General features: G+C 46.5%; 1 protein-coding gene across 1 annotated transcript; it reads right to left on the bottom strand.

The window, feature by feature from the left end:
- Nucleotides 1-257: 257 nt before the first annotated feature.
- Nucleotides 258-13,324, bottom strand: LOC135391948 (cytochrome b-c1 complex subunit 2, mitochondrial-like). Its single transcript, XM_064622530.1, has 14 exons — nucleotides 13,306-13,324; nucleotides 7,960-8,029; nucleotides 7,492-7,569; nucleotides 6,670-6,819; nucleotides 6,516-6,580; nucleotides 6,141-6,197; nucleotides 5,930-6,054; nucleotides 4,825-4,922; nucleotides 3,695-3,845; nucleotides 2,931-3,133; nucleotides 2,723-2,803; nucleotides 1,926-1,999; nucleotides 1,643-1,796; nucleotides 258-412 (listed from the first exon to the last, which is right to left on the bottom strand). The coding sequence occupies exons 2-14, from the start codon at nucleotides 8,002-8,004 to the stop codon at nucleotides 326-328; spliced, it is 1,368 nt and encodes a 455-aa protein (XP_064478600.1). The 5' UTR covers nucleotides 8,005-8,029; nucleotides 13,306-13,324; the 3' UTR covers nucleotides 258-325.
- Between the last annotated feature and the right edge of the window lie 491 nt (nucleotides 13,325-13,815).

Below are 13,815 nucleotides of genomic sequence, written 5' to 3'. Positions count from 1 at the left end.
TCACAATTTAAATAGAAAGATATCTAGGGGTATGGCCAACGTTGCAGCGGAAGCTCCACCTTCTTCGAGACATAATAATAATATAATGACATGATAGTATATAACTCTAGCTTACTGCCCTTTACAAATCTCGGGCACAAACTACATGCGGCGTCACTGCCCGTAGAACAATACTGCCGGTGTGGCGAGGAGTCTCACAACTAGGCATACTACATTTGAGGAGAAACCCGCGGAAAAGATCGACCAAGCCGGACAGCTGCTCGCAAAGAACATTCTTTTAATTACAGCATCCTCTACAGATATTTCTCTAAAGGCGAGAGTGTGTCTACACCAGCTCGTCCACGCGCAGGGTCTTGTGTAGACGTCCCACTGCGGCCACTGCGGGCTTGCCTTTGGAAACCTTGGCTGCCACCTGCGGCACATTAGTGTTCACGTTGAAACGTAACGCATGCTTACCAATGTAACAATATTCGCGGAACACTTAGCGTTATTACTCAAAATACTCTGGAAAGTCTTCTGGAAAACCAGGGAAAACCTCAGACAGCACAGCTGGTGCCAAGATTCGAACCCGTGTCACCTCCCAGTCTCGGAATGGAAAGCGACAATCTTGACCATTATGCCACGGGAGCCGGTCCTCGTTTTATGAACAGGAGCACGAGGAACCAAACCGAGTTCTTCCCTCGTTTTATGAACCACGATGTCCGAATCACGAATGGATTTTCTGAGAACCAACTAGGAGTTGCCCAGCGTTTTTGCCCTCAATTTATGAACGGATCGTTCCGAGGTCGACAGAAACCTTCAAAGGGATTATTCCATGGTCTTACGGATGATGCTGGAGCGGACGAAACTTTTTCCAGGTATTGCACCCTCGGCTTTTAAACCCTCGAAATCCGAACAACAAACGGGCTTTTCAGGAACGCAATTATGGGGCCAAGTGTTCCTGACCTCACTTTATGAATAAGGTGGCCGCAGTCGGCAGGGAAGCTTTGGGAAGGATTTCAGAGCATACTATAGTGACGTGGTCCTTGTCCATGTCGGCTATTGTGCGCATTATACAGAGTGTGTCGTTAAGAACCGACCAGAATTTTTATAAAAAACTGCGAGAGCAGCAAAGATGTTGTTTTTGCAGTTGAGTTCTACGACAAAGCGGACATCCTCTGGAAGAGAGTATGTAACTACAGGATGACTAATTACCTGAAATTCATTAATTAAATTTTAATTAGGGAATTTCGGGCAAAAGTGAGATAGCAGATTGAGAGACTGTCCTCGTTGAACACCGTTCCGAAATTCCCTAATTAAAAAAATTTATTAATTTCGGGTAATTAGTCACCTGGTAGTTACATATTCTCTTCCAGAGGATGTCCGCCTGGCCGTAGAACTCAAATGCAAAAGCAACATCTATGCTGCTCTCGCAGCTTTTTTTATAAAAATTCTGCTCAGTTTTTAATGACGCACCCTGTATGTTGCATTATAAACGCAATCCCAACTCTCAAATACTGTTCCATCTGCTCGATAGTACTCACCCAACGGAATTTTCTATTTATGAATCCCTCGATTTATGAATGATTTTTTTTCAGGAAACCAAGGGTGTTCATAAATTGAGGGTTGACCGTAGTAATTCCTATCATTAAAGGTCACTTACAACAGCAACGTCCTGAGTGGTGAGCGAGTCGATAGCGCCCTCCAGTTCTGCCGACGAGAGGGGATCTCCGAGGTAAGATGTCTCCAGGGCAAAGTCTAATGCCAGCTTCGTGTGGTCTTCGCGCCTCTGCAGCCATGCAGATTTCAACTTGTGCCTGTCGTAAGCCAGAATCAAAGCGGACAAACTTTTCAGAAAACGAGCTACTTGAAGCCATATGCGATTTGGCAGTTGGTTTGATAATTCTTGCAGGCTTAGAAGGTTCAGATGGGAGAAAATCGCTTACTTTGCTTGCTGAACGTCCTTGTCGCTGACGCTTTTAGTGACGCTGACCACTTGAGACAGGACAGCCTTTGTCAGCTGTGGCAGGAGTGCGCAGCGGATGTAAGAAAAGCAACAGTTGAGTGACTAGCACGCTGAGCCATCGCTGTTGTCTATGGGTGCAATGGCTTACGTTCATTATAGACACACACTAGTAGGGGTAATGAGATTACTACCGATGCCATATTGTAGACTCTCCCAAAACGGTGCCAATAAGGCCTCTCATTTCTCTTCCTGCATGCTCCGTAGCTTCCTAACTCTCACACATACATAAAATATTAGTATAAATATCAATTTATACTTTTTTGTATAAATTTTAGTATTTAGTATAAATATATACTCTAATCCAAGTATCTGTGAACTGATTCTATGGCACATAGCGTTCCCTTGTAATTAGAGCCTGAAGTTTTAGGGAAATATTTTTTTCTAAGTTCAGGGGGTTAAAAATCGGGTAAATAAACATGTGCACTAAATTCATGCAAATTCGGGTGAAAAAATTTCGAGTATGCTAAATTCGGGGCGAAATCGGGCTCAATTACTCAAACTAACTGTTGTGGTTAGGTAGAAACGGTGATGTAACTGAATTTTTCAACCTTCAATTCGGGGTGCGAATACGTGGAAGAATCGGGTAAAACCCTAAAACCTCAGGCTCTACTTGTAATGTGAAGAGGGTAGTGTTAAAAAAGCAGGATGGAAATTTGCAACAAAAATTTTGTCATTATACGCGCCATTACTATGCAACCTAAAAGACCACTGACACACCTTGTCCATCTCGTCATGGTGTCCGGCAATGGTGACACCAAAGAGACCAGTGTCGCTGTAGTTGAGGTTGAGACAATGCACCTGCAACAAGACACAACAGATTTCATCCATTGTATCTCTGTTGTTGTTGTTGTTGTTGTGGTTGCTGTGGCGGTTTTTATGCTGCAGGAACAACTGGTGCTGTAGTGTGCCACGTGCACATACTCACTGCAAAGGGTTGGGTGGCCACCTTGGCCGCAGCCTGACCCAGCTTGGTGCTTTCGCCCTGACTGTACTTGGTGGGCAGACCACAACCCAAGAGCTGCTGGAGGACGGCCGAGGCTAACCACTCCTTCTGGTTTGTCACGCTGGCACCTTCAACCGCCAGGGCAACGGTGGTGTAGTTGGAACCGTACTCCACACGTGCCTCTCCTGCAGGAGACACGGTCTTTCAGACGGCGCAGGATCCAGCCTGCCGTACGGCGGTAGATTTTTCATAAAACGTTTATCAAGGTAGTGCAGAAGTTTGTTGCTGTAGCTGAGCCGAAGAAAAGAAATCTGTGTCCGTAGCCGAGGTTCAAGAATGTAGTTTTATCGTTCAGTGCTTTCCGTTTAGTCTTGTTAAACGTGACCCAAGATTTTTTTAAAAAAAAGGTGCAGCATGCTAAGCAAACAGAACCAACTGAATGTTACTAGCAGACATGCGTTGATCAATTATTTAGGTACGACTAACTGGCAAACTTCTAAGATAGTGGTTTAAGGGCCGAGGTGTCAACTGATAATTCACAGAGTGGACTCGTTGTCACACGGTATTTTTTTTGTAGTTCACGAGCTCTCTTTTTAAGCCAAAGAAAAAAGCCGCACAAACTGTACCCTATCGGGAAATCGTGGTCGTAGCTTTTCGGTGGGATGTACAACATTTCCAGTGATCCCTCGGCCCTTAAAGCCATATTTTAAAGGCAGTCTGCGACAGCAAACACAATATAATATGACCTGCAGCAAACTTGGACGGCGTCAGTTCAGCTCCTGGTGCGTCCCTGAGTTTCAGGTTCTTGAGCACGTGTACCAGCCGGTCATTCTCCAGCCCTACGCAGGAGACCACTGCACGTGGAGCTGTCACGTGTGTCTTCACGTACTCCGCAAGCTAAAATAGAGGAGAAAAGAAGAAAAGCGTACATTGTGGTTTCTTTCACTCATAAATCATCAATGATGCAACAGATAAATCCTGCTTCTTTCGTGTTGGCGTCAGAGTAACAACATCGTTCGTTCTGCAAGGAGAAATTTTTGCGCTTCAGCGCCCTCTAAACTGGGAGAAGGGTGGCTCCTACCTGCAATACCCCTGTCTCACGGGCAGTTTTCAATGATCATTGAAACCAATGGCCATTGAAAATGCATGTAGCACCACCAAGCGCGCAACATGACAGCTTCTCAAGGGGCACGGGATCCAATGCTCCCTGATAGGTTGGCATATTGCACCCTTGGTGATGCTCTATTGGTTTCAATGATCATTGAAACCAATGGCCATTGAAAATTCACGTTATGCCACCAAGCGTGCAACACATCAGCTTCTCAAGGGGCATGGGATCCAATGCTCCCTGATAGGTTGGCATGTTGCACACTTGGTGGTGCTCCATTGGTTTCAATGATAATTGAAATGCCAAGATTTGGCCATCAATCATCAATTATCAATGGCCATTGGTTTCAATGATAATTGAAACCAATTGCCATTGAACATGCCATTAGCGCCATCAAGCGTGTAACATGTCAGCTTCTCAAGGGGCATGGGGTACAATGCTCACTGACAGGTTGGCACGTTGCACACTTGGTGGAGCACCATTAGTTCCAGTGATCATTAAAACCAATGGCCATTGCTTTCATTGATCACTGAAAACTTCCTCTGTGACAGGGGAATGACTCGGGACATTCCTCGTGACATAATGTCAGCGTACTGAGCAGCCACAAAGTCCCATTTCCCACCTAAACTTCAACACTCCCCAAGACACACTCACTGAGCTGCTCCTTTAAAACGTGAAACGTTAAACACAATCACCTATATGTCACTGGGTGTCATGCAAGGATTGAAAATCATGTAAGGCGACCCTGTAAAGAGAGAATTTTTGTACCTTCTTGTGACTGTGCTTCCCAACGAGGAAATCCTGAAGGAAGAGAGAGTTTGCGAGTCCACCACGGAATGCAGCCTGGTGAAGGGCCTCCATCAGCACTGCACAAGCAGGACAAAGTTTACCTTTGGGGTCCTTTTCAGAGTATCTACAGAAAGTGGATCAACCACCCATGCCCATGGGGAACACAAAACAGCTCTGGATGTATCTCCTTGCATTTACAAAATTATTACATTCAGATTCCTTAACAGGAAAGTGTGCTTGTACTAACAAAGCATTAATTTTCTCCCTGAACAGAGTTCATGAGTGACGATTTAGGATGTTTCTTAAAAAATATAAACATTACGAAAGCACCATAATTTATTCGCGATACAAAGATGTTTGCATTCACATGTCAATATATATCGAAGATAGCATTATTATGTCATTCAAAGCAAGCGCAGCACGAAGGAAATGTATCTCCGCATTCAGCTGCCTCACAGCGGTGAGCAAATATGGCGGACATTATCCGCGGTGCCTCGGCGTGGCGTTACTTTGCTACATCCAGCGACTCCCCCCATCTGTCGTCCCCGTACAGCGCCATCTATTGAACACAGATATAACCGTGTCCTGCGCGCAAGCAGTTGTGAAAAAGGTTCATTGCATGTGTTGTTTCCTCCTGAAATGCTTTGTGCACCATCTATGGGCAATGCACACAACTACGTTATGGAACATTCCGGGCCTTCCGAATTTGGAGCACCTTTTCGGTGTGTACCGTTTCAATAACGGCAAAGCAACGAGAGCGTGTTGGAGATAAACTGTGTTCATCGGTCATGTTCAACCTTTCAGTGTGCAAGCAATGTTGATTAAAGCTGAAATTTAAAAAATAAATAAAAATCCATACCCATTTTTTAAAATGACTGTAGCACCCTGTAGTTATGGTGTTATGGTCGGGTAGGCACATGCTCACACCAACGTTTAAACAAAAATTAAAAAGCTGTCGTTTTGTGTCACGAGGCAGCAACAACTTCGAGCAACTCCGCAGTGTTTGGTCCGCGGAGTCTTTTTGATGGTCCTTTAACATTAGCGAGGTTCAATGCGCCTGTGTGTACTACGTGAACCAGAATACCTGCTTCCTGATTCTGTCTGAAGATGGCCAAGTCAATCTTGACGTGATTAGCCGTGTCGCTCACTTCCCAGGGCTTGAAGGCGGGGAAGAAGACCACATCCGTCGCATACTTAAGCGCCTTTGCCCTACGAGGTATATTCCCACATTATACCTCAAACAGAACAAACGAAAGCGTTGCGCAGGAGGCAAATAAATAAATAAATAATCTTACGCATCATCTCGGTTGCACTCCAGCCCGTACACCAAATGATCACGGGTGGTGCTTGCACTGGAAGCGGAAGGACGCATCAAGTTAGCAATGCAATCATCGTAGTAAGCAAGTCCCAGCAGACAGGCCTCCACATATAAAATCTCTCGTGCCTAAGCAACATGTACCACGTCAAGTTTTTCTGGGACGGTAACACTGTAAGGGGTGCCTCGAGTTCTTACAACGTGCTCGCAGTTTCCTACGGCAAAATACGAACGGAGCAAACCTGATCTGTCATCGAAAATCTTGTGAACGTGCTGGCTAGCATTTTTATACCTTCGAACAAGCTCGGTGGTCTGCTCCAAGTACGTGCAAACCCTGCACGAAAGCGTCACTCACGTGAGGTTAGCTCCGAGGTGCTCCAAATTCTTGGTAATCCCAAACGTGGTCGAGTTTTCAGTGGTCTGCATAAGGATAGGACGCAATCAGTATAAGCCGGTTTTTTAAATGAAAGGACATGGAAGGAGGGTGGCAAATGTCACGAGAGACGTACCAGTCCTGCAGCATTGCGCAGGGCGTGAGTGATGCCCAGGTTGGAAGAGTCTTCGTAACGGGCGCCTCCTTTCACAACGATGGCGATACGAGCCACAGGAGAGTAGTTTTCTAGCGAGGTCACCACCAGCCCATTTGGGAGTTTTGTCGTCTGCAAAAGAATGCCACTAAGTAAAACGTGCAGTAAGGCAAGACAGTTACCCCGGTTCTGCAGCGCTCACTGTCGTATTTACACCTACTGTTCATGTGGTACGTGTACATGGTGGGTGCAGAAAAATGTGACCCGCATTTAGGCACGTAGGTTGTTGTCCACCTAGCTAACAAACTTCCGGTGGCACACGACGTTGCATTTACGCGTGCGAAATCTGCTGAAAAATCATACGAGCCATACTCAGCTTACAAGAAAGACGGAGCAACAAAAACTTCGGCCTCCGTGCATCAGAATAGGGCAACATGGTGGACGCAGGAGAGTTGTGTTCAAGTACCACTAGGGGAACTATCGGTGCAGAAATCGAAACGATATCCCGCGTGGAGCTAATCGGTAGTACCCCTAGCGTTGCCTGCACATAGCTCTCCTGAGACCGCCATGCACTGTCATGACCGGCCTATTCTAATGCATGAAGGCCGATGTTTTTGCGCTCTGTTTATTTTTTTTACACTGAGTATGGCTTCCAGGATTTTTTTGTCGCCTTCGCACGCATAAATACGCCATCTTTCGCCACACAAAGTTCCTCGGATAAGTAGACAACGAGTTACACGTAAAAATGCGGGTCACGTTTTTGTGCACACACACTGTGTGTATTGATCCTGCAGTCATGCTTACCACGATATCCTGCTTAGGGAGAGCTTCAGGCCGTGATGGTTTTGCCTTAGGCGCTACCTGTGCGGAAAATGCTCGAACCTACGGAAGAAAGCAACTAAAATTAGACGATGCATCGGATCCGTCACATGCATCATTCAGAATGATAATCTACTCGAAAATATGTGCAGTGGATACGTCCATAAGCTGCTGCTCAGAGACATTAGTAGTCGGATGCACCGCACACTGCTACGTCGCAGACGTAGACAGTAAACAGTAAATCGACAATAAATTATCCACAAAATAAACGCCTAAGTCGGACGTTTAATGACAAGGATTTTGTGCGTTCGACTGACCCCTGTTCACCTTCACCGGGACGGAGTGCACACATCGCCACTTTGTACAGTGCGTTTTTTTGCAGCCACGTGAGGACAGTGGGCTGCTTTAGTATTTCAATACGACGAGTAGTTTTGAACGTTTTGAAGAAATTACCGCATTTTTCCGCAAAGGCGAAAGGAGGGACAGCTTAGAGGCCATGGCACCGCTAACAGATTCAGCCAGCCTATGGCGGGCTAGAAGGACTGGTGTGCCAAGCGCCTAATCTAATGCATGGGGAGCGCGTGGTCACGACCGTGGACAAGATGGCGGCGAAATGCACGAGCTTTTGCGCTGTCGCTCGCAGCGCGCCACGCGGAAAGGCACATTTTTGTGGGGCTCACAAACGCTCTTCTGTTGCGAGCCGACCACGTGCTGTTCCTGCAGCACAGATTCGCGCCGGCTGAAAAGTTGTACAGCCCATCTGCGCCAAAAGTCGCGAGCGCTCGCGCAAGGTCTTCTCTCTGGTTGTTTATTTAGTTTTCATGTGCAAATATAGGTCGTCGGGGACTTTGAACGATTGCTGCGTAAGGCATTCTGTGAGTTGGCAATACAAAAAGGCATTCTGTGATATGAGACGCACTAAAGCAAATATTCTCCCTTGCCGCAGTAGCAACACCGTGAAATTTTTAGGAATGCCCAATATGGGTCGTCTAGCTACCAATGCATACACCCATGGACATTGATTAACACCGCCTGGCATGGGCGCCGCAAGGATTTTCTCCAGGGGGGGGGGGGTGCAAACCAATGCCGACCGAGGTGGCGGTGAGGGGGGGGGGGGGTCGTTATGGGTGCCGCGAGTGCAGGGCGGGTGTGGAGGTGTTCGGGCTGGTGCTCAAGGTACGGGATGTTCCTCTAGTTCTGGGTGTCGAATGCGCGCGCAACTATACTGTTTTGGGTCAGTAACCCTATGCTTCGGAATTTTTACGTTTTGCCGTTTCTCGGCAACGCAATCCCTTGTCCGTGCAAAGGCTCGTTCCTGATTTTCTGTTTCATAGTACGTTTGCCGTCGCCACTCCTGCTGCCCTTTCCGTCAGCGATTATCTCATTTCTGTTGATTTCGCAAAAACGAGAACACACGGTGAAACAGCCGTGTCTACTTGTGACAAGTTGACAATATCAAGTGGTGGCTTATTCAGCAGATATGGACGTCAGCATCAGTATAGACGATAATTCTCTACCCTCACTCCCTATGTCCCTCACTCTTTAGACAGAAACTGTAGGCGCCTTTGCTTTTCTCGTGCAAAAGAGTTGATAGCTTTTTCCACAAATGTTTTGTCGCCACCCACTTTTTCGCGAGGAACCGTTCATCATACACAGCGCGTTTACCCGGTCCTCAGTCATTGTGGAACGAAACCCGGTTCTTACCCTCCGCAGGGTGCTGAAAAACTGTTCCACGGTACATGTTGTAGCAGGCAAACACCATGAAAGAAAAGCGTGCTGCCCCCAATACGAACTGACCCCAGATGGACATTGTTCATCGTCATTAAATGTGTTGGGGAATAAGGGATAAAATGCTTTGTTTGCAAGGTGCTGACCCGTGTTTACGCTGTCTGGCGAATTAGATATCGACGTTCTCACGACAGGATTTATCTGGTGTATCCTTGGAGGCCGGAATCGTCATAACAATCCGAGACGGACATAGTGTCTGAAGAGACAATGGACAAGGAGACTAAACCTTGTACTAATTGGATAGGAATACTGGATAATGCGTACACAGGAAAAGAAATATCCTCAGTCAGCATAATGTACAGCAGGCCATGCCAGTCATATTAACGATGAACAGAGAGTTCGTTACGCACTGCACCAAGCTAACCACGTAAAAAAACAAAAGAAAGGAAATGTGATTGTGTTCAAACTACCATGTTAGATGGGCCAGGAAGCCTAGGGCCGGGGGGGGGGACAACTGCCCCCTTGCTTCCCCCCTGACGCCCTCCCAACCACAGTTGTACGTAACTCGTTACAAGTAACTCGTTACCCAGTAACCAGTTACTTTTTTCGGTAACGAAGTAACGACTGAGTTACTTTTCTAAAAATTGTAACTAATAACGTGTTCAGTTATAAAAATCGGTAACTCGTTACTCACGTTACTCGTTCCTTTCCTTCGTTCGCGCTCGGGTTTAACCTGGACGACATGGTCAGTTAGTATGTGGAAATTCCCGAAATCTCGTACGCTTCTAACACGAGGTGACCTGACCTGGATGTTCAGCTCCTGTGAGCCTCTGGTCGGCAGTCATTCTTTTGTTGAGCCCTAAGGTGACCGGCATGACGAATGCCGCAACACTTCCCGGCCGTATCATTGACCATGAAAGCATTCTTGGAAAAATACCCTGGATTTGTTTGTGGGTGTGGGTGTTGTCTCCCGGCAGTTGCCAATGGATATACTAGAATAACTAAGCTTGCCGAAACTTGGATTCTTGGATGGCATTGTCATTTTCTGCTTATTCGCCGTGTTGTTGTAAAGTGGGTCCACCCAACGTGGACCACAAAATCCCCGGTTTATTATATGCAGCTCGCCCGTGTCATTGGCCTAGCCGCGTATCCCGGGAAAAAACCTTAGTCCCTCTATTTTCGCTCCCACCTCCACACTTGTGGGCTGCAGTGAGGATCACTCGTTGGATTATGCGATGGCACAGATGATAATCACGTGAGTGTGGCCTGGGTTGGACGAGACCTTCAGGGTTAAGGTGCAAAAGGTGTCGGGAATGTAGTATTTTAGTTTCTTCTTTCCCTTCCCAAACTAAAATGACCGAGTGCATCCCGCTCGTCGCATTCGAATTTGGAGAAGCGTGCTCAGGTAAGCGTCTTCAATATTTTAGTTAGCTGTAGCAGTTACCGTACCGAGGATTATACGTTAAAGGCACTGCTTTCCACGAATGAATCGAACACCTCGTCGAGCCAATGTCGTGTTGTGAGGAGGTAGCCCGAGAACCTTGGCTGCTTTGATGGTTTACAACGGGGGCTTGGAGGGTGGGCGGTTATGTTTAGTAAAAGGAAGGAAAGGTTAGCCATGCAAAGAGCCAGTTAATACAACGGCTTGTAGACGTTGGTGTAGCATTTATCAGTTTACGTAAACGCACAATATCGTGCTGACGTCGTGTAGCCTCCTAACAGTGGAGCCAAAATAAGGGATTAAAAGCAGCTGTTGACCTTGAATTCACAGAAAAAAAAAAAAAAAAGAACGAAGGAAAGTCGGTCTCGCTACTACTTAGGCGCATCCAACACATGCATCAAACAAAGGTCGCTGTATTTGATGCAACCATGCCTTTCCACAGCAATTTTTCAGTCTTGCCACAGGGGCTCTCTCGAGCAAACGCACCAAAAATAACCGATGCCCGCTTTGAGTACAAACTATTCTTCAAAGAGAATTTCATGGAAATTGTCGGACCAAATGAAGCACGTGCCAATTTAGGCATGGTCGCGGCTCTGTAATAGCGTGGTAACGTAAAAGTAACTCGTTGCTATCGAGTAACGGGAACGCGTTCCTTTTGTTACTTTGGTAACGGGTAACGTATTTAGTTCCGTTTTTTCATGGTAATGAGTAACGGTATTTAGTTCCTTTTTTTTCGGTAACGTGTACAGGTCTGCTCCCAACCCCCCTCAAAGGTCGATTACTGGGAAAACTACTACGGCGCGCGTAATACACAGCGTTTGAGATGCAAACGTTATCCCCGCTAAGTTGAGCTTTGGCTCTTGCGCGGCTCCGAACGTCCTGTGGGAGCACATGAAAACTATGGTTTGCGACTGTGGGGCTTCTGCACTCAAAGCTATGCCGAGGGTCACGCTTGCGCATACACATCCGAGCCTGTGTGATAAAATGTGGGTGAACCTAGCCGTCCAGATCCGAAGCGACCTTAACGGCCTCACGCTGTACAAGCCTGGCATCCCCCGAAGCAAGAGTTCGTCAAGCTCATGCTCACCATTACCGAACCGTTTCCTTTCGTACGTTTTGTGATGTACTGCATGGGACATAGGCGCCGACTGCGGGGGAGCGCGGGGGCCTTTGCCCACGCGGAACATGAACTAGGGGGGCGCCCCGGGAAGTCCCGCTAAGAGACTGACACCAACCTTTGGGGCTCGGAGCGCCCGGGTCAAAAGAGCGAAGAGGCACCAACCCCAAAAAAGCATCTTGCAATTTGTAAAATATGTATCCGCCCACCATACTTATTATCACAGTAGAAGGTGAGGCGAAGAAACACAGAGGATGACACAACACATTGCCTGAATTTCGCCCAAAGCAATCAGATCAATGAAACGAAAGCAGTCGAAAAGGTACCTGCAGCTGCCAGTGAGGTGCAACGGTAGAATCTTCGGAACGCATATCCCTTGGGAGCTGGTTCAACTCCCGCTGGTCCATTTCATTGACAATATTCATAATATCGCGCGCATTTCGGGTCAAACACCGAGGATTCAATGCGTTTTGTTTCTTTTGGACTCAGTTTTCGAAGGCGTAATGCCTTCAGTTGTGCACATGTTCACTGTTTACGTTCTCTCTGTTTTTCTTTTTTTCTGTTCTTCCTTCCTCTTATTTCTATACCAGTTCTGCATACATCATAAGATCCCGCCAGAGTGTGTGATTACTTTTGTGTTCTTCATTTTTCTTTTTTTTCCTTTTTGTTTTCTTTTGCTTTCTTTTTCTTTTCCTATTTTGTCTTCCCCCTTTCACTTTTTTTGGAATAACACGCCGACATCCATCTGGCTTACCTTTCTTTTTTTCTTAATAAACATATCCCCCCCCCCACCCCCGCCAGAGTACTTATTTCGCGGTGCGCCCTTGTCCCCCCTGGGAAAATGAAAACTCTCTGCCTCTGGCATGGGATACATTTCATTACCCAGTAGTTTGACAGCTCGCGTTGGTTTCGTCATCCACCAATATGCTCTACCAAAAACTGTGTTCGAAACAGGCAACAATATGCCTCATGATGGCTTTTTATTTGGGATACGCACCTTTTCCTCAGCTGCAAATGCAAGACCGCCCATCACAGTAGACATCGATACTAACCCACTTAATTGATACGCCGCATAATTTTTTATGTGTAAAAAGCCGTGCGGCAGTCTAAAGTTTCTATTTGTGTGCTTCACCAGTCGTGCAAATGATGTTCGCACATTGCCGTTTCTGTTTCTGTTTGCCATATACATGTTGAAGGAAACACGATTTGTTTTTGAGAATGCATTTGTTGCAGCTGCCGAGACCGACAGCACGTGCGTATACGACAGCTATGAGCACGCGCACGCTTAGCTTTTATTTATTTTGTATTTTCGGTAGATTTCATCTATTTTTCTCATGCGCTGCACTCCGGAGCGCGCTCAGATGCTGTTTACATACCCTATCACGTGAGGGAGAGCGCGCTGGAAACGACAGCGCAAGCAGCCCGTGGTAGCCACCTGCCGGCAGGCCCGTCGTCCGGACCCGACTTCATCCTTCGCTCAGCACACCATTCATTCTAGCCCGCCATAGCCAGCCACCAGCGGAGGAACCGTGTGGAAACCAGCAGCAAAACAGTAGCCGGATTGCCGTATTTTTGGTAGTTTTTATTTGCATTACAGTAAACACAAAAATTGCAAAAATCAATTACGTTTGTGCCAGTTTTAAATATATGACGGCAATTTTTACTAACACATAAATAAGAAAGGAAAAACGACAAATTAAGAAACGTAGTAGAAAACCGAAAACGAATCTTCGCGGTGCGGAAGCGCACATTCCGATTACCGCATGTTGTCTTCTGCTGCTGCCGAAAGAAATAATCGTGTTATTAGACGGAAGCTTTTCACTCTTTTCAAGATTATCCGAGTTCTGGCCATTGCGCAAGAATCGGAAAGCTGTACAGATAACATCGGTCTTTCTTTTTCTCTAGCTCTTTGCCATTGGAAATGAAAAAAAAAAAAAAAAAAAGATCCCCTGTCCGTCGTCTTGACTCTCATATCCCATTGTATCCCATGTTGTTACTATCTTTACTGTAAAACGCAGTCTCA

Source organism: Ornithodoros turicata, chromosome 4 (assembly GCF_037126465.1).
Source record: "Ornithodoros turicata isolate Travis chromosome 4, ASM3712646v1, whole genome shotgun sequence".
Lineage (NCBI taxonomy): Eukaryota > Metazoa > Arthropoda > Arachnida > Ixodida > Argasidae > Ornithodoros > Ornithodoros turicata.
This window is presented reverse-complemented; position numbering and strand designations above follow the sequence as displayed.

Coding starts and splice junctions, on each gene's coding strand:
- LOC135391948 (XM_064622530.1), bottom strand. CDS start 8,004: ATGGCCTCTAAGCTGTCCCTCCTTTCGCCTTTGCGGAAAAATGCG. Junction 6,198..6,515: donor CACCTCGGAGCTAACCTCAC/GTGAGTGACGCT, acceptor TTCCGCTTCCAG/TGCAAGCACCACCCGTGATC. Junction 4,923..5,929: donor CAGACAGAATCAGGAAGCAG/GTATTCTGGTTC, acceptor CTGCTTGTGCAG/TGCTGATGGAGGCCCTTCAC.